The 18,650-nt window shown below is 40.9% G+C and overlaps 1 protein-coding gene across 10 annotated transcripts in view; it reads left to right on the top strand.

Annotated features, from left to right (window-relative positions):
- Positions 1–18,650, top strand: part of CIB2 (calcium and integrin binding family member 2) — a 141,904-nt gene that overhangs the window by 79,147 nt on the left and 44,107 nt on the right. For all 10 annotated transcript variants that reach the window (XM_039491933.1, XM_039491934.1, XM_039491939.1 and 7 more), the window contains one exon: positions 7,187–7,298. In XM_039491933.1, coding sequence (XP_039347867.1) covers positions 7,187–7,298 — 112 coding nt within the window. The remainder of the gene's footprint in view (positions 1–7,186; positions 7,299–18,650) is intronic.

The following is an 18,650-nucleotide window of genomic DNA, read 5'->3' as shown; positions in this document are numbered from 1 at the left end:
AGCTAGTAGATGGATGGGCCCAAGACGAGAGAGATCTGATCTGTGGTAACAAAGAAACAAGGCAAACAATAGAGAATAAAATGTTATTTTTTCTACCATTGGGATGGTGGCATTTGAACCCTTTCTGCCCTTTACCTCACAATTCCTCTTTTGTCTCTAACTCCCTGGTGTTTTTATGGGAGGGTGGAAGGAGGGGGGACAATCAGATGGGTGAGCAGCTCAGTCAAAATTACTGTTAATTATTAAGCCATTTATAGAGCACCCTGCCATGTGTCCCTGCTTTCACAGCTTGCATTGGCAGAATGGCTCTGATAAGCACCTGTTGTTAGTTCAACTGTCTTTAAAAATAAACCTTTGTGTGTCTTCATAGAGAGACTTCCAGGTAAAACACATAGGTGCATTATTACCAAGTACAGGAAGGACAGATATTCAGGTACATGGTGCTGTGTTTTTCTACGTAAGAATATGCATTTTCCTTCTGATTCTAAAAACTGAACTTAGTTCTCTGATCAAAAGTGTTGTCCAGTTCTAAAATTCTGGCCATGCTTCCCGGCAGTAGGGCAAACTGGAATGGGTTTTATTTACGATCTCTGATAAGCTAACCACATGGAACATACTCCTTTCTATGTCTTTCTGCCTTGTTGTATAGCTTAATCATTCTAATAGCCTGCCAAGGAACATTGCTTGTAACGTTCCCTTGGTGATGCCTCCTAACATTCATGGACTGCTGAAATGCCACAAAGAGATGCAAATGTACTGCCGGAATATCGTTTTCCTTTATACAGTTGCAACAGCTAAATGTTTAAGCAATGAGAAAAGCTCAAACAAGGAGACAGGATGCATTGGTCAAGGAGGCACCACTCTTGCACAATTTTACTTCCCAAAGTGCTTTACAAGGAAGCTAATTACGTGAAATGGGTCCATGGTAAATAAGATGAGCACTATCGTTGGACTTACACTGGAAGACACAAGTGGCTTGGTATCCTGCGGGACAACAAAAGCAGTTCTGTAATCTAATATGAAACTCAGTCGCTTTTCTGAACAGGATGAGATTGACACCACCATACTCTTATTTTGCAATTGAAACTCACATATCAAGTTGATGAGCCACATCAGAATTTGGACCTATTTCTATATAAATGGATTGGTTTCTCTGGACAGGATAGGGGGTTCATTAGCAAGAAAGGTCCTTTTGTTACTCTTAGGGTGTGTCTACTTTGTGCTAATGTTGTATGTGTCACAAAAAGACTGAGTCTCAGTCTTTATACTGAGCAAAAATAATGGCTATTCCAACTGCTGTTCTCCTCCTAACTGTTCCCACCACCCACTCACTGAGCCCTCATCCATTGCTCTTATTTTAAAAAGTCAGATACTGCACACAAACACAAGTCCATGACAGCTGGGATACATCATTGCCATCTCTCACACACCTGAAGCTGTATGACAAAAGGCATTGTAAATGCATTTGATAAATCACAAGCTTGCTGACAGAGGGCCATCCATTAGCATGTAACCACATTCATCATACTGTGAGTGTGCTGAAAGCAGCTTTTGCACGGTGATAAAGAAAATGTCATTTCAATAGTTGCTGATGGTTATATGAGCCAGAAGCTGATTCAAATGAGCGTAGAGAACCTTCTGGTGTGCTGCTGAATATGACGGTCAAGACTGTGGTTCTTTGGATTGTTTAAACAAATGCATCTCTAAAAAACTCTTCCCTATTCTTTTTCTGTCTAAATAACAACCTGATTCATGTCATTATTGGATTCTTTTCATGATCAAATTTAATACCAACTAGATCTACAATAGATGGGAGCCCTGGGTGTTTTCATATGCTTATTTTTCAGCACTTGATGTCATAAGTGACCTCTGAAAAATGCATGGAAAGAGAACATAATCTCAGAAGAGCACATAATGCAAAGCATATGTTGTCCTTTGGAATGTTGCTCAGAGTAAAATTAAAACATCTAAGGTGCAGTGGGAGGGGATGAAAGAAAAAACATGGGGGCACAGGGAAGCAGCAGTAAAGAAATGAGATTATAGGGGGCACATCGTAGCTTTCAGGTTTGATCCACTTTTATTGCAGGTGATCTTGAATCCATCAAGTATCACTTGAGAAAATTTATTTGTGGCATTTCTCGGGTGCCTAACACCTTGGTGTCTAAGTGCTGAGCAAGTTCTGAAATTGCTGTGGATTACTCAAAAATAAGACACTACTCAGCATGGTGGAACAGGGTCCTTGGTGAGCATGCAAAACGTCATGATGCAGTGACATCCTTGATCATGATGATGCTGCATTATAATAACATTGTGTAGTATCATGACTTACCAAGAAAATATCCTAGCATGAACATCCTGATCTTGTGAATCAGGAGCTTGCTCTGGGACAGTTTAGGAAAGTGGCAGCCTTAGAAAAGAGATGAGAATAAGACTTGGGGCCTGATCCTTGTAGTTAGTGGGGGCTGTGTACTCACATACCCCTCAAATCAAGCCTATAGACTGGGAGACAATAAGTATCTTCTCAGTAGCTGTTATTGTTTTTAAATAACTATACACAATAGTGCAGCTTCGTGAGGATCGACCCAGTGTAGGGGCCCCTCAGTGAGTCAAACACAAGTCATTGGGCTCGATATAGGCGTTACTGGGTAAAATTCTATGATCTGTGATATACAAGAGGTCAGACCAGATGATCTGCTGCTCCCTACTGGCTTTAAAATCTATGAGTTTATGACACAGAGCTAGTGTAAAAAGAACAGGAGTACCTGTGGCTAGTGTAGAGGCTTCTATGCTACCTCCCCTTCTCCTGCTCCTGGTGCAGTAGGTATAACTGGAGGAGAAAGGGGACATGGCTGGAGCTTCCTTATCCTCTAGCAAACTTTGGTTGCTGTATCCAGTCCTTGTGCCTTTTGACAGCCAATGTAATTTAGAGCAGCTCTTAGGCTGTTCTGTGTTACACCCGGCGAGCAAAGAGATGCATAGACAGGTCAGGCGTCTTTGCAATATCCCCCCTGAGGTGCATTGTGTGATCCTTAGCCATAGCCAAGGCTCTGAGCCAAGATGTATAATTCTGTCCTCTGGGGTTTGGTGATTATCAGCAAGCTAATCAGGCAGTGGTTTATAAATGCTTTGTATATAATGTGTCTAGATTCCCTTGATGAAATTCCATCTGTAAATGTACATAGATAGGCTTTATCATACTGTCATATAGTACTAAGAACATCCTATAGAAACCTTCCAATAAATTGAACCTGTAAAAGAAAAATATGACTTTCATCTTTCTTCTAAATGCATTAAAAATGACTTTGGTCGAAACATTACACATGGAATCTTGGAAGCATAAATGAGGTTTTTAAGGGATCTAGAAGTGGTTAACTGTGTTTGATAACTGTGGGGACATTGACTTCTCTTAACATTTTGCTCTTGGAAACCTTTGTAAAACAGTCTGGCCTACATATGACACTAAAGAGCACATCACAGCTTGACACACTTCTCTGTGAAATGCACTGAATGCAGCTGAGGAGAACTGCAGAGAAACAGCTGACAAATTATAATGCTGATGCAGATCAGCCTTTATGAGACCCTTCAGATATTTCTTGCTGTATAGCTAGGTGATATAAAATATTTAGGCACAAATAGGTGTATAAAATCATTTCAAGGGGCACTCGACTAGATGGCATAGGGAATTGGTACTGTAATGCAATCTTTCACTTGTACAGCATTGATACTGATCCAAACTAGGGGCCAAATCCTGCCAAGAGAATGAGAATTGTCCTTATCTTCCCATGGGACTAGTCCTTACTCAGGTGTGTGATGCCATTAAACTTCATGGCGCTACCTATTCATAGATTCCAAGGCCAGAAGGGACCATTGTGATCATCCAGTCTGAGGCTGTGAGTGAGGGTGTGCAGGATCAGATGGTAGGTCAACAGTAAAGAGCCTTTGGCATTGTTAAGTGAATACATGCTCTCTGTAGCAGCAACTACTGATCAACCTTGCTGTATTTTCCAGTACAGCCCAAAGTTAAGTTTCCTTTATCTCACTAGAACATATAGCAAATCAGTGTCAGTGGCAAAGCGACTACATTATCCTCCTCTAAACCTGTCCTTAAAACCCATTTATGCCATGCTGCTGACAATGATGTAGGCAGCTGGTGCACTGTGCCCACTGCTTATTACACTAATTATAACTGAGTCTTTGTTCCCCCAGGTGTGTTTGTATCCACCTGTTGTCTCTCATCTTCATTAATCTGTAAGCTCTTTGGGACAGGCACTATGTGTACAGCACCCAGTACAGGGGAGCCTGATCCCAGGGCGGGGCCCCTCGGTACTGCTGCAATACAAATAGTAAGGTGCAGCAGTGGTGTGAGACCAGGGCTCCTCTGAACTATCGCAGCTGGATACTGGGATACTGACAAGTGCTTTCTTTGGTATATGCTTCTTTTTTGCTTTCTGTCTTGTGACTGGATCTCTGACACACAGATGGTCAGGGCAGCCATTATCACTGAGCGAACAATTTATAGCAGATAGTGTGTTATAATTTCACCTCTTTCCCTATGTGTGAATTGTCCACAGAGAGCTAATGATTTTTTCTTAACTGTGGTGTTCTTTGAAATTAGTCACCAGACAATTTTTGCAAATAATGTTTGGTCTGCAGGTTGTTTGAGAGCAGTTCATTGTGCATATATAAGGCCCAGAATCTGAGCTCAGTTAGATTTGATTGGGCACAAGGTATTTAAGCTCCTTGAAATCAGTGGAAGTTAGGAACTTAAATACCTTTGTGGATCTGGGCCACTGTTCACATGGGATGGTTCTGTTGGAATCAGTTTACTGAAGCAAAGACTCATGTTTGCAAATTCAAAATTTGTTTCCTGCTAACGTTCTTCAATGTTTTCTTTAAAACTGTCTGTTTCTGCAAATGCTGCCACCCATAAACTCATTCACTGGAATATTTGCCATGAAAGGACACAAGGATGCCATTGTCCACTGGGGTGACCACAAGCACAGTCATGTATCCTTTGTCTTTTAAACATCTTTTTGCCCAGGTCATTGACCCTCGAGGGGTATGTTTATGCTGCACCCGGGGCAAGCCTCCTAGCCTGGATCCACAGACGAGTGTTAGGGGGTCTCGCACTAGGATGCTAACAATAGCTGTGTAGCCATTGCTTTGATGTTGCAGCTCAGGCTGTAACACCCCTGCCTCAGGCTTGACAGCCCAAGCTCCAGCCCCTAGCTACAACATCTACACAGCTATTTTTTGTGTGCTAGCGTGAGCCCTGCAAGCATAAGTCTGTGGAGCTGGGCTGGGAGTCTCACTCTCATGAGCAATCTAGACATATTCCAGATGACCCTGCTCTTGCATCACTGCATATCAATTGCATAGACATACCCTAAGTGACCCTGTTTTTGCATAGTTGCACAGCAAATACATCTAATGAATGGCCATGGGCCACATTTGCTGTGTGGACATATTATATAAACTGGGTCTGAACTACCCACAGACTCATCAGTTCCATACCTAGCTTATTGTATACTGACACCTGTGAATGCCACTCCTGCTTTGCACCCTGATAGGGGTCTAATGGACATTACTTGCCATGTACTGGATCAAGCGCTCTTTCTTCTCAGTAATATGCACGGGTTTAGAGAAAATTATGAAAGTAAAAATAATTAAATTCATAGATCTAAACAGTGAAGGGGATTTATTGCAACACGGGTTTACCAAAGGTAGATAATGCCAGACTAATCCGATTTCCCTCTTTGAGAAATGATTTTTTTGATAAGGGATGCTCAGTATATCTAATATATTTGGACTTCAGTAAAGCATTCAACACAGTTTTAATTCAGTTTAATTCATGTAATTCAATTAGGGAAGGTGTGGTCAGTACAAACATTGTAAGATGGATAAGGAAAACAACAGGTTGTGCTGAAAGGTGAATTATTGTATGGGAGAGAGGTTACAAGTAGAATTCCTTAAGGATCAGTCTTGGGATCACTCTTGGGAACAATCTTATTCCGTATTTTTATTAATGACCTCGGCAGAAGTGTGCTAATGAAATTTGTTGCTGATGCAAAGTTGGGAGGCATCGTCCATACAGAGGTGGATTGGAGTATTATACAGGAAGATTTGGATGAACTTGAAGACTGGACTGACAGCAATGGGTGGAAATTCAGTAGTACAAAGTGCAAGGCCATCCCTTTAGGGTCTAATAATAAGAATTTCTGCTACAAGCTGAGGGCTCATCAGTTGGAAGTGACAGTGGCCATGAACATATTCAGGCTGGAAATTAGAAGAATATTTCTAACCATCAGAGGAGTGAGGTTCTGGAACAGCCTTCTCAGAGGAGTTGTGGGTCAAACAACTTAGTTAGTTTTGAGAGAGAGCTGGACAAATTTGAGTGCAACTGTATGATGGGTTGCTTGTGATGGTGCATGGCAGGGCTCAACAGCCATGGGGCTCACTTTAGGTTTGTATCTTATGTTCCTAAAGCTCATGCTTCAGGGCTTGAGCCAGCCACTGGCAGGAGTTAGGAAGGGATTCCCCCTCCCACTCCCAGTGTATTCTGGGAGGTTTTTTATCTCCTTCCTCTGACGCATCTGGGATGGCAGTGGCTGGAGATGGGCAGGGTGGGCTAGGGCTCTGCGGTGGCACCAAGCTTTCTCTCTATCAGGTGCTTGGTTGGCTAGTTCTTGCTCACATTCTCAAGGTCTAACTGATCGCCATATGTGGGGTTAGGAAGGAATTTTCCCCCAGGTCACATTGGTAGTAACCTTGGGGTTTTTTGCCTTTCGCTGCAGCGTGTGGGAGTAGGTCGCGCGACAGGATTATCTGGGTATATCTCATTTAATCAATTCCCTGCCATTATGCACTCTGCCTCGAGCACTGGTGCATTTTGGTCCCTCCCATCCTCTGCCTGTGGCACATGATAATTTAGTCTTCTGTGGGTCTCATTTCCGTTGGTCTCATATCTGTTGTTGGATTTAGTGTGCTGGGTGGTGTAGGTGTACTCTGTGATATACAGGAAGTCAGACTAGTTGATCTCTTCTGGCCTTAAATGCTATGACTCAAGCAGCAAGACTCTTGTTTTAATAAAAGTAAATGGGGCCTAGAGCAGCAAAACAATGTGAGCCTGTTTACTGAATGGAATGGAATTAGTTACTTAAAGGACTTGCTTTTTGCTTGTTTGCAGGTTGCACGGCCGATACCATGAAATGGCACCGAACATGGTGCCCATGGACTACACCAAGGATCCAGATGTTAAACTACCTATACAGCTTATAATTAACATGCCTGAACTAAAGGTATTGCTTCTAACTGCTTAAAAATGGCATCATGTTAAATTTGCCTCAAGGGCGTGAGTTTGGTACCATGGTTGAGTGATAACTAATGTGAGAAGCTGAGTTCCTCCCTTCCTATTCCAGGCAGGACCAATGTCAGACATTGGAAATGATTTCTGTAACTACAGGAAGTACAGACTTCCCCTTCACCAAGGGAGCCAGGACCAGTACTTGAAAGGATGGAGAGGTATCTCATCATGATGTCAGCTGCATGTATGCAACTCCTGTTGAAATTGATGGAAGCAGTGTGCAAACAACTTCTAGGGCCCCCCAGGAGTTCCTGGCTCCTAGCTCTGTGCTCAGACCACTAAGCCAGTAAGACTTTCACTGTGATCTGTGGAGAACTTGCTGGTTCTTCAGAGAGCTGGTTTATCACAGGTGCTGGTTCCTCTTCCTTGTTTCCTGATGCTAAATTGCCTAAAAAAGAAGCTGAGAACACACTAACTACTCCCCATATTACTTTTCCATATAAGCAAGAGCTTGTGTTGCTACAGGAATATCACATGATCTTAGTGGGAGGAGAGGGTGTCCATAAGACAATCAAAATGTGGTTCACATCATGCAAAAATTTGGAGTGAGAAATATGAGTTCACACATCTGTCCTTTATCTAGTACAGCAATTAAATGTACCATAGTTTAATAGGACAAGTGTAGATTGTTAGACACCATTTAACCTTTTGAAGCAAAGTATTGAATTGCACCAGTTATGACATATGTTTGTTTGTTTGTTTGTTTTCTATGTAATATAAAATAGGTTAATAGAGTTTCTATGTACTATCATGCAAAAATCACAGTCCACTCACTGCTGCCATCATTTGAAGTGTCACCCAAATATTTAAGGGAATAGTGCAAAAATGTAACTGGTGGTCTTCATTTCGATGGTTTAGAAAATCTCCATAATGTAGCACAGCAATAAGCACCTGAATGGAAGCAAAAGCAAATGCAATATTTTTGTGAAAAAATAAATGTACAGTTCTGAAGTCAGCGTGCATTGAAACGCATTTAAAGCCAAACTCAGACCGAAGTTCAGCATTGTTAGTCCCCTGACTACCATGTCTGGTGCATGCTCAGGGCAGGGGCAACATCATACATGTTCCCAGAAGCCCATTTGACTCAGAAAAATGTATTTATTGAAGAGCACTTGACAATATCTAGAAATACATAATTTGTTTAATGTAAATAGAGAAATGAAAGGCTTTCAACCTGTAAGGACTTATTTTATAAAAAGATCTTTTAAGACTTTTTTGAGAACTTCTGGCATTATTATGATTTGCCAGAGGCCTAAAACATGCAGCTCAGTAGTAGGATTCGGGAAGAAAATTGGAGGTTAACCGAGGGTTCTTTTGTGCTGGGATACTTTGATTTCTTTAGCAAGATCAAAACATGAGTCTTGTAGTATTTATAAATTCTCATTATGTGCTAACCCTTTAAGAGGCATAGAGAGGGTACAAGAAGATGCAGCAGGCTTTCAAAAGTTGTTACAAAAAATGTAACAAAGAAACACTTTACCAAAAAGTTCAGAAAAAAGTCCTCATGTGACTCAACCTTTTGAATGCCATCAGTATCATAAATGCCACTGTTACCAGCATTATAACATATTGATATTCAAATTTTATCACACCTCACTTTTTTGACATTAGTGGTTATCTACCTTATCTTGTATCAAAGTCACGATGTGTGATTTAACTCATTACTCTAAAATTAGGACAAATAGAATTTCTACCCTGAAGTCCAGCTGTTTAGCCCCTAGCTCATGAAGCTAGGTAACTCAGTTCCACCCAGATCAGAATCCAGCCCCAGAATTGTTTTTACTAATTAAGCATACCAGCTATACAGGAAGCCTGTACCCTTGGTTGCCATGATAATTCTATGTATCCAACCAAATATTCCCTGGCACCTCACAACTCATATCTTAAGAAAATTAGTGATATTTTAACAATGTGAGACAACATGTTGATAATCCATGAATCCAAAAAGATTCCCTGCCATGTTCACCATCATATATAGCATGACAGTAGGAACAGAAGACAAAATGAGGGCAATTCAACTTTTATTACTTATTTACAAACCTATAATATACGCAATATTCCAAGAACCATTATTCTTCTGAAACATTCTGTGAAATGATGTGTTTTAAAACATAATGTTGAATTGTTAATTTTATCATTTGTCACAGTAAAGAACATTTTAATAGCTCATGATATGAATAGACTATTTTGCAGCAGTAAATATTTATTTCAGAACCCTTTTAATCAGTCACCTGTGTCCTTTTACATAAAATATCCTGTTATTAAATCTATAAAATATTTTTCATAGAGCTCAAAGCATGTGTTAAAGGTGGGTAAGTGTAATTCCTATTTCACAGGTAGGTATACTGAGGCACAGAGATTAATAGCCACAATCTTAAAATATGGCCTTTAATTTTAGATACCTCAGTTTTTTAGTGGATAACTTTAGACATATTGACTAAGCTTGTCTGACTTCAGTGCCTAAAGTTAGGCTCCTAAATCCATATTTCAGTGCTTAAATCAGTGGCCTGATTGTCAGAAGTGTCCAGCACCCAGCAGAATCAATTACTTCTTTGTGACAAGATACATGCAGTGCAGCTGAGAGGGGAGGGAATACAAAGGTGGTTTAAAGTCTCCTTTTGCTGCTCCCCAGCCCTACAGCCAACCCCTAGTGTAACTTAGGGCAACACCCAGGTTGCTTTAATTTATGTGCCTTTGCCTGTGGTCTGAAGGGGACATTCCAGCAGCCAGGGGTCTATGGCGTGCAAAAGTAACCTGTCCACACAGCCTTCCTCCTCTGGTTGCAAGGGTGGATGGCATAAAGCCACTCTGGTGGCTCTGTTATTCCTAGGGAATTTCTGATGCTGGGAGAATAATGAGGGGGCCAGATGCACCAAGTTTCCAGTTGTTGTGTGTCACTCAGATGGTGCAAAGCAACTAGAGTGGGACCAAGGATTTGGCCCCTCTGTACCTGTCTATATCAGATAAGTATGCTTATCTGTAAAATGGGAATAATACTTACTCACTGCTCTGAATTGCTGTCAGATTACTGGATGAATAGAGCTATACACAAGTGCAAAGTATTGTTGTTTGGGGCACTATGTTATTCACCAGATAGTGCCAGTTGCCAAATCTACGTTGACACAAAATGAAAGGTGGTTGATCTGAAGAAACTAACCAGCTCACATACTTGGTAAATAGGAGGGTAAAGCAGCATGTGCGTCACATTTAACATACTTTTTCAGAATGGAAATATGTCCCCAGTTGTGTTTAGCCTTCTACCTGCTGCTGCTTTTTCAGAAACATTGCATGCAAACTGAATTATGCCCCTGTCAGAAATCCACTCATCACTCAGGGTTGTTTGATTTAGAAACAGTTTATTTGACTCATCCATCCCTCGCAAGGACATTTTACGTAGATATGAAATGTCTCTCTCTAATCTGTCATACTGGCAGCTCACACATCATGGCAGAATCTAAGGGCTTGTGGAGTTTATATGAAGAGTCAGCACACTTTCCATTTTACATAAGCACCAAATGGAAGAAGTTGGGTAACTGAAGAGCTCTGGGTATTGGTAAAGGGATATGAAACCCTTTGGCTTTATTTCAGTGATATGAATCCAGAACTGGATGGCACTGATAAAAAATGTAACTGTCAGATGGTGGTTAGTGACCCTACAAGAAGTAAGTTGTTAGGACAACTGAGAAACCTCAGTGCTGCTCCCATATGATGTCAGTCATATGAGATGGGGCCGTTGGCCTTGAGAACTAATCCCCAGAGTGACCAGGAGGAGTCACCAGCTCAGCAGTGAGTGGTGCATCCAGTGACAGGCCCCAAATGATGAAGTCTCTAGGAAACTACCTATCGTGAGAGAATATCAATTGATTAGGTATAGTTCCAATAGAACATACTTGTTCCTAAATTACTAATGAGGCATAAAACAGAAGTTTCTTTTAAAAATGTGATCAGAATTTGAGTTGCAGGAATAAGACTCCCCCTCCTAAGATTGAGGTGGGCTGCCTAAAAAAGAATAGGATGTAATAGTGTTATATAGTTTCTTTATGGTTATATAGTGTTATATAGTTTCTTTATGGGCCAGAGTTCTCATAACTACCTTTAAATTCAGCAGAATCTATCTGGTCTTCTCAGTGAGAATATGCAAAACCTTTAAGGCTTCTTGGTTGGCTTTGGGAAGGGGTTTATAGGAGAAAGGAGCTGGATGAAATTCTTGGAACTTGCTTTTGTGAAAATGGTAGGACAAAACTCAGTGTCAAATTTGTGGTTATTACACAACAGTTTATTTTTCAGTTTCATAAGAGTTTGTAGATTTCTTGAAAAGATTGCTGTCAGCTTGCAAATTTTTGTTGCTTGAGAAACTGACTCTCAGACTATTTGTAAAGAGATTACCTATATTTCAGTGGCTGATGAATTTGCTACCTGTGAGGAATTTGGTTTGAAGGAGGGTATTTGATTTCCTATTTTTGCCAGGGCTGTCTTAAAAATTATTTGTATTTATTTGTAGTGTGGCAGCACGTAGGAGCCCTAGTCATGGATCAGGACCCCATTGTGCTAGGGGCCATACAAATAGAACAAGAATAGCCCCTGCCCAAAGAGCTTACAGTCTAACAGCAGTGGTCCCTTTGATTTATGTGCAAAGAAAAGATGCATAATCTAGCTCTGCATTTGCAATTTTTCCAAATGTAATGCCAAAGAGATTGCTGTATCGGTCTTTCCCATCAGTAGCTTTTCAGCATCATAGAGTTGAAGATAAAGCTAACATCTGAGTCTCTCTAAAAAGAAACAAACAAAATATCTATTAAATTCTAAGTACATTTGAGAGATTTCCAGTATACCTGGCTTTTCTCCTACAATTTTTTTTCTTTTTGTATCATTCGTACTTACTGCCAAGACTGAGCTCAGCACCACAGCCGGAGGATCTGATAAACAGATAGAATCAATAATGCACTTTTCTAAATTAGATTCAGAGGGAATTAGATGTAGAGGAAGAGGGATCACTACTACACACACTAATGGTTGAGCCAGGCTGAATTTAAATGCAACTTCCCAAACTCAAGGAGAGAAAGTTTGCTGACAGTGACAAACCTTAATCTGCCAGGAATCGTGCATTAATTAATGATAAAGTGAGAGAAGAGCTTTTATTGCCTGAGGAGGATTCAGTGTTGGGACAGGAAAATATATACACGTATTAGGCCAGATGCTCAGCTGATGTAAATCTGTGTTGTTCTATTGAAGTCATAGAGCTATGCCAATTTATCCCACCACAGCGACTGATAAATTAGGTTCTAGATTCTCTGAATTTTAACAGTTCCGTTACATAAACACATGTTAATATATCAGGGGTCTTTTTTTTAGTCCTAAATGGGCAGCACTACTAATAGCCTGGACCTTGAGGATTTTTGACATTCAGCTGAAACATGCTGAGCAGAGGTCTTCCTTTTACGACCAGATGGCCACATCCAACATGATCATCTTGTCCTATACAAACCATGCCTGACTATAGCTTCGTGACTGAAAAGCCATTGGTAACTTCACTTTCTAGAGTTAGCTTATATTGGAGAGAGTCTTTTTGTTCCACCTGCTGTCCACAATGCCTTAGGCCCTGGTAATTCTATCAACCTGCTCCTGCAGAAACATCCACATGGGGGTCCTGGAGCATTCTCGTTGAACCATTCCACTGAGGATGGTTGGACCTCCACATCCCTCTGTGTTGGCTCCACGGTCCCCAGCACTATTCCCTGAGAGGGGGGTTGCAGTGCAGGGATGCTCAAGGCCATTTTTACACCTTTGATTCTTCGTCTGAGCTCTTCTCCCTGTGTTGATGTGGCTTGTGTGCTCTGTCCGTTGGATCGTTCACGTTTAAACATTTTGCTCCTTTCTGAAATGTAGCAAATAGTAAAACAGAAACCCAAGAACTGCTACTGGATAAAGCAACACAGACAATAAGAAAAAGTCTTTAGCTGGTCATGAGCTGGATTTTTGAGCAGAGTGTTAGGTGGCAGAGAACTGGAGCAATTCTTGATCAGGAAAGACACTGTGCTGAGCTATGGATACAATAGTCCCCAGTGTCTTTTGTTTGCTCCCTATGGTGAAATGATTGCTCATTTGGCTAAAATGTCATTGCAGTTAGCAGTAGAAAACATTTATTAGATCATTGCATCTATTCCTTAGCTAAAGAATTTATCAGATATTAACCTTATACCTAACATGATCTTAGCTAGCATCTAAGAGCTGTGTGATGAGCTCAATCTCAAATTTTGGTATTTCTTTTTCATTATGTAGAGGAGGTAGCTTGGTTGATAAATCAAACAGACAGTTGATCATCCAGATCTATGAAAGAGGAAAGTAGAAACAAAAGAGACTTTAGTCTGGCAAAGGTCTGCATGCACATTCCATGTGTCACTCAGGCTACTAGGATATTATTATCCTTATTTAGCATCATGCGTGTGCATTGTGCTTTACAAGCAATAATAAAATAACAAGGGTGACCAGACAGCAAGTGTGAAAAATTGGAATGGGGTGGGGGATAATAGAAGCCTATATAAGAAAAAGACCCAAAAATGGGGACTGTCCCTATAAAATCGGGACATCTGGTCACCCTACATTGCACCCCATAATGCTTTATGGGAATATGCTTGGCTAAAACATTCCAGTTACATCATACAAGCTATGTCATACAGGATAAAATGGATTTATTTGGGGTTTGGACCCCATTTGGAACTGGGCATCTGGGTGTTGGAGACAGGAACACTTCTTAAGGTGTTTTCAGTTAAGCCTGCAGCTTTTGGGGGACCTGGTTCAGACTTGGACCTGTGTTTGCAGCAGGCTAGCATGTCTGGCTCAAACAAGGCAAGTTTCTGGAATCCCAAGCTGGCAGGGAAAACAGGTTAGAAGTAGTCTCAGCACATCAGTTCCCAAGGGGTTTCTGTGATCCAAACCGTCACATACACACCTACCCACATTGAAATCAATTTGGAGGCACAGGTATAGCTTAGGGCAGAATTTGTCCCAAGTTCCCTCCCTAGAGAAGCTTAGAATGTAAAGGAAATTACTAGAATTGGGTAAGACCACAAACAATATTCAGTAAATATTCATTTAAATCTCTCAGACAACTGGTAAAACAAGCTACAGACAAGACTTATTTGCAGCAAATATGTGGTAAATTCATTTTGATTAATTAATACAGCTGAAAAAATTGCAGTTTGCTCAATAGAAATCCATGACCAGAGGTGACATTTGTCCAATTAAGAATTAATCATCAAGCACTAGCAATTCCACCTTTCCCTTTCTCGTCAAGTGCTTTATTAGAATCCATATCCACATGAGTAAATTAGTATTTGGGGGGTGTCAGTAGATAAGGAACCTTTTTAAAGGCTACAAAGATACTTTTCTCCTGCTTCTACATCAATTATTGCACTTATTATTGTAAACACAAGTGGGGTCAAGACTTTTCTTCTTTTCCATACTATATTCAAGGCCAAGTGCTGACATAAACCATTCCTAAAATATGTGCTCTCTAGTCAAGGAGTCACCTGGGAATGTCACAGAGTGGCAAGTCTTTGAATAGCAATGTCAAAGCTGAAACATAGGAGAGTTAGTATAAAAGCAAAAAATGGCCAATGAGACCTAGGGCCATAGAGGCTGGGACTCTCAACATCTAAGGATGTTAAGAGTCCAGCTCATATCAGTGAGAGATGGGGATGTAATTCCCAGAGGCACCTCTGAAAATCTTAAATTGCGTCCACACTACCCCAAATTCAACCTGGCAATGTCAATTTCAGCACTAATCCCCTCATCGGGGAGGAGTACAGAAATAGATTTTAAGCGCCCTTTAAGTCGACAAAAATGGCTTCGTCGACGTCTTGTGGATGGGTGCAGGCTTAAATCGATCTAAGGCTGCTAAATTCGACCTAAACTCATAGTGTAGACCAGGGCGTTGTCATAGTGCCCTTGTCTACAAGTATGAAAACTCTTGGTATTAGTATATGCGTCTTAGGCATTCCAGATGAATCTGCACTATTGATTTATATAACACAAAAACATTTATAATGCCATCTTTCTCCATCCCATTACTTATGCATACTAGCATCTTATTTGATATTTTGACTACAGCTGCACATTGAGCTAACACCTTCATTGAGATGTCTACAGTGATGTCCAGGTCCCTGAGCTGACACTGTTAATTGAAAAGGTGTATGTTTTAACTCTGGATATTTGTTATCCATATAAATGTCCAATCCTTTTTTGAATTTTGGTAAGATATTGGCCTCAATGACATCTACTTCAAATTTTTTTCAAATGTGCATTGCTTTTCATATGTTAACATTGATTGCCATCATATTGCGCATTGTAGACTATAAAACTCCCTTATACATACCTAGAAAGACAGACAGGATGGACCCAGACATTTTAAAAATATTTAAATAATCATCTCCCCAGCCCTTGGTTATACAACTTTTTTTTTATCAGCAGATGATGGGTCATATCTGCTAGTGAACATTTTAGCTGTTTAAAGCATCCATCCATGATATGAACATCTCAAGTTAAAAGTAGAGATGGGCCCTAACCAAAACACCCCCAAATTTGGGGAACTTCTCATTCTGACCAGTTCAGGCCAAGTCCATTTCTGTTTAAAACATCCTAACATGACCTCAGTAATCCACATAGCATATTATTCTCTTGTTGATTCAGTGAAACTCCTCCATTAAAGTCAATGGGGATTTATGTGCAAACATGGAAGGGGGAATACTCTCAAGATTTGTTTTGATATTAAGGCATTTCTTAATAACAACCAAGCCACTCCTGCTTGGTTATCTTGACCTGTTCACAGCCCTGAGTATTAGTTTACTTATCTGTGCCTTGTAACCTCATATTTCCAATGTGCAATCAGCTCATGCTCACAGTACACAGTGTTCTGAATTCACTGATTGAACCACAGATAAATACAAAATGGATGGGATTAAAGCAGAACATGAATGTTTTATAAAAGGCTTTGGAGAAAAATGATAGAAGTGTAAACAACAAATTGTATGTCACAATTCATAATTAGAATGGCAGAAAAGCTTACATATAATTACACATATTGTAATGGCCAGGTGCTGCTTTGGTGCATTGTATTCCAGGACTGCGTTTCATAATATACATTGTAGCATGCCCAAAAATCAGTGGAAAGGGTAATGGTTATAGTAAAGGTGGATTAAAGGGTGGGTTAAAATAATGAGCCTAAAGATTAATGACAAATGTGATAAGCCCATCCAAAGGGGTTCTGATGATTTCAACCCACCCGACCAATGTTCAAGCAGTCTATTAGATTGCAAAATTCTCAGCATTAACGGTTCTTTCCTGCTTCTCTCTCTCCCTTTAATTTACATTGTGACAGGACATAAAAAGCTTTTTTAACCAGCTAAACCCAGGTTTTGAATTTTACAATGGCTCTTTTTTAAACAATTAATGCTGAAGGGAACACAAGAAACTAGGAAGGAACACGATCCCACAGTTTATGTGAAAATGCTTTTCCTTTCAAATATTATGAAACCTTAATCTGTGTTCTTTAGAGCAGAGGTAATGGAATTACGTAAAGGATTTGAGAAATATCTGTTAAAGTAACTAATACTTTCCATTGTGCAAGCTAAAGCTCTACCTCCCTGTATACCTAATATGGGGAAGGTAAAGGAAAGAAATAGATATAAGAAAGATTTAATTTTTTTCACTCAAATTTAAAAGATCCATTGGGCAAATATACAGAATTATTTAAGAAACATACTCAGGCCCCTTAATCCATTCTTGGATTATTTGTCTTTTCTAGGTGTCTGACATGTTAAATTGGTAACTAGTCTTATACAAAGGCAATAAACTTATTCTGTAAGTATGACCATGTCTTTCACTTGTGCTGCTGAAGGTCCCAGGTTTCATCTTCACTGATGTTAAGTATATATGTATCTGTCCAGCACCAGTTCTTTACAAATGCTTCCTCTAATGTGTCAGACTACAAATTGTACTTACATAAGATCCAGTTGTAATGAAGTATCAGAGGGGTAGCCATGTTAGTCTGTATCCAAAAAAAAAAACGAGGAGTCTGGTGGCACCTTAAAGACTAAGGGTATGTCTACACTATGAAATCAGGTCGATTTTATAGAAGTCAATCTTTAGAAAGGGATTTTATATAGTTGATTGTGTATGTCCCCACTAAGCGCATTAAGTTGGCGGAATGTGTCCTCAATACCACGGCTAGCATCAACTCACGGAGCAGTGCAGTGTGGGTAGCTATCCCATAGTCCCCACAGTCTCTGCTGCCCATTGGAATTCTGGGTTAAGCTCCCAATGCCTGATGGGGCAAAAACATTGTTGTGGGTGGTTTTGGGTACATGTCATCAGTCACCCCTACCTCCTTCCCTCCCTCCCTCCCTCCCTCCGTGAAAGCAGTGGCAGACAATCATTTTGCACCTTTTTTCCTGGGTTACCCATGCAGATGCCATAGCATGGCAAGCATGGAGCCTGCTCAGCTCACTACTGCTGTTGTGAGCATAGTAAACACCTAGCACATTATCCTGCAGTATGTGCAAAACCTAGCTAGGAGCCGCCAGCACGAGGACGATTGTGAGGAGGACATGGACATAGATGTTCCTGAAAGCACGGGATGTTGCAATTGGGACATCATGGCGGCAGTGGGGCAGGTTGATACAGTGGAGCACCAATTCTGGGCCTGGCAAACAAGCACAGACTGGCAGGACCACATAGTGTTGCAGGTCTGGGATGATTCCCAGTGGCTGCGAAACTTTCACATGCATAAGGCCACTTTCCTGGAACTTTGTGAGTTGCTTTCCCCCGCCCTGAAGCACAGGAATACCAAGATGAGAGCTGCCCTGACAGTTGAGAAGTGAGTGGCGATAGCCCTCTGGAAGCTTGCAACACCAGACAGCTACCGGTCAGTCAGGAATCAATTTGGAGTGAGCAAATCTACTGCAGGGGGCTGCTGTGATCCAAGTAGCCAAGGCAATCACTAACCTTCTGCTAGCAAGGGTAGTGACTCTGGGAAATGTGCAGGTCATACTGGATGGCTTTGCTGCAATGGGGTTCCTTAACTGTGGTGGGGCAATAGACGGAATGCATATCCCTATCTTGGCACCGGACCACCTTGCCAACCAGTACGTAAACCTCAAGGGGTACTTCTCAATGGTGCTGCAAGCACCGGTGAATCACAAGGGACGTTTCACCAACATCAACGTGGGATGGCCGGGAAAGGTGCATGATGTTCACATCTTTAGGAACTCTGGGCTGTTTGAACAGCTGC

The sequence above is a fragment of the Mauremys reevesii genome, linkage group 10, assembly GCF_016161935.1.
Source record: "Mauremys reevesii isolate NIE-2019 linkage group 10, ASM1616193v1, whole genome shotgun sequence".
NCBI lineage: Eukaryota > Metazoa > Chordata > Testudines > Geoemydidae > Mauremys > Mauremys reevesii.
The sequence above is the reverse complement of the archived record's forward strand: the minus strand, read 5'-3'. Positions and strand labels throughout refer to the sequence as shown.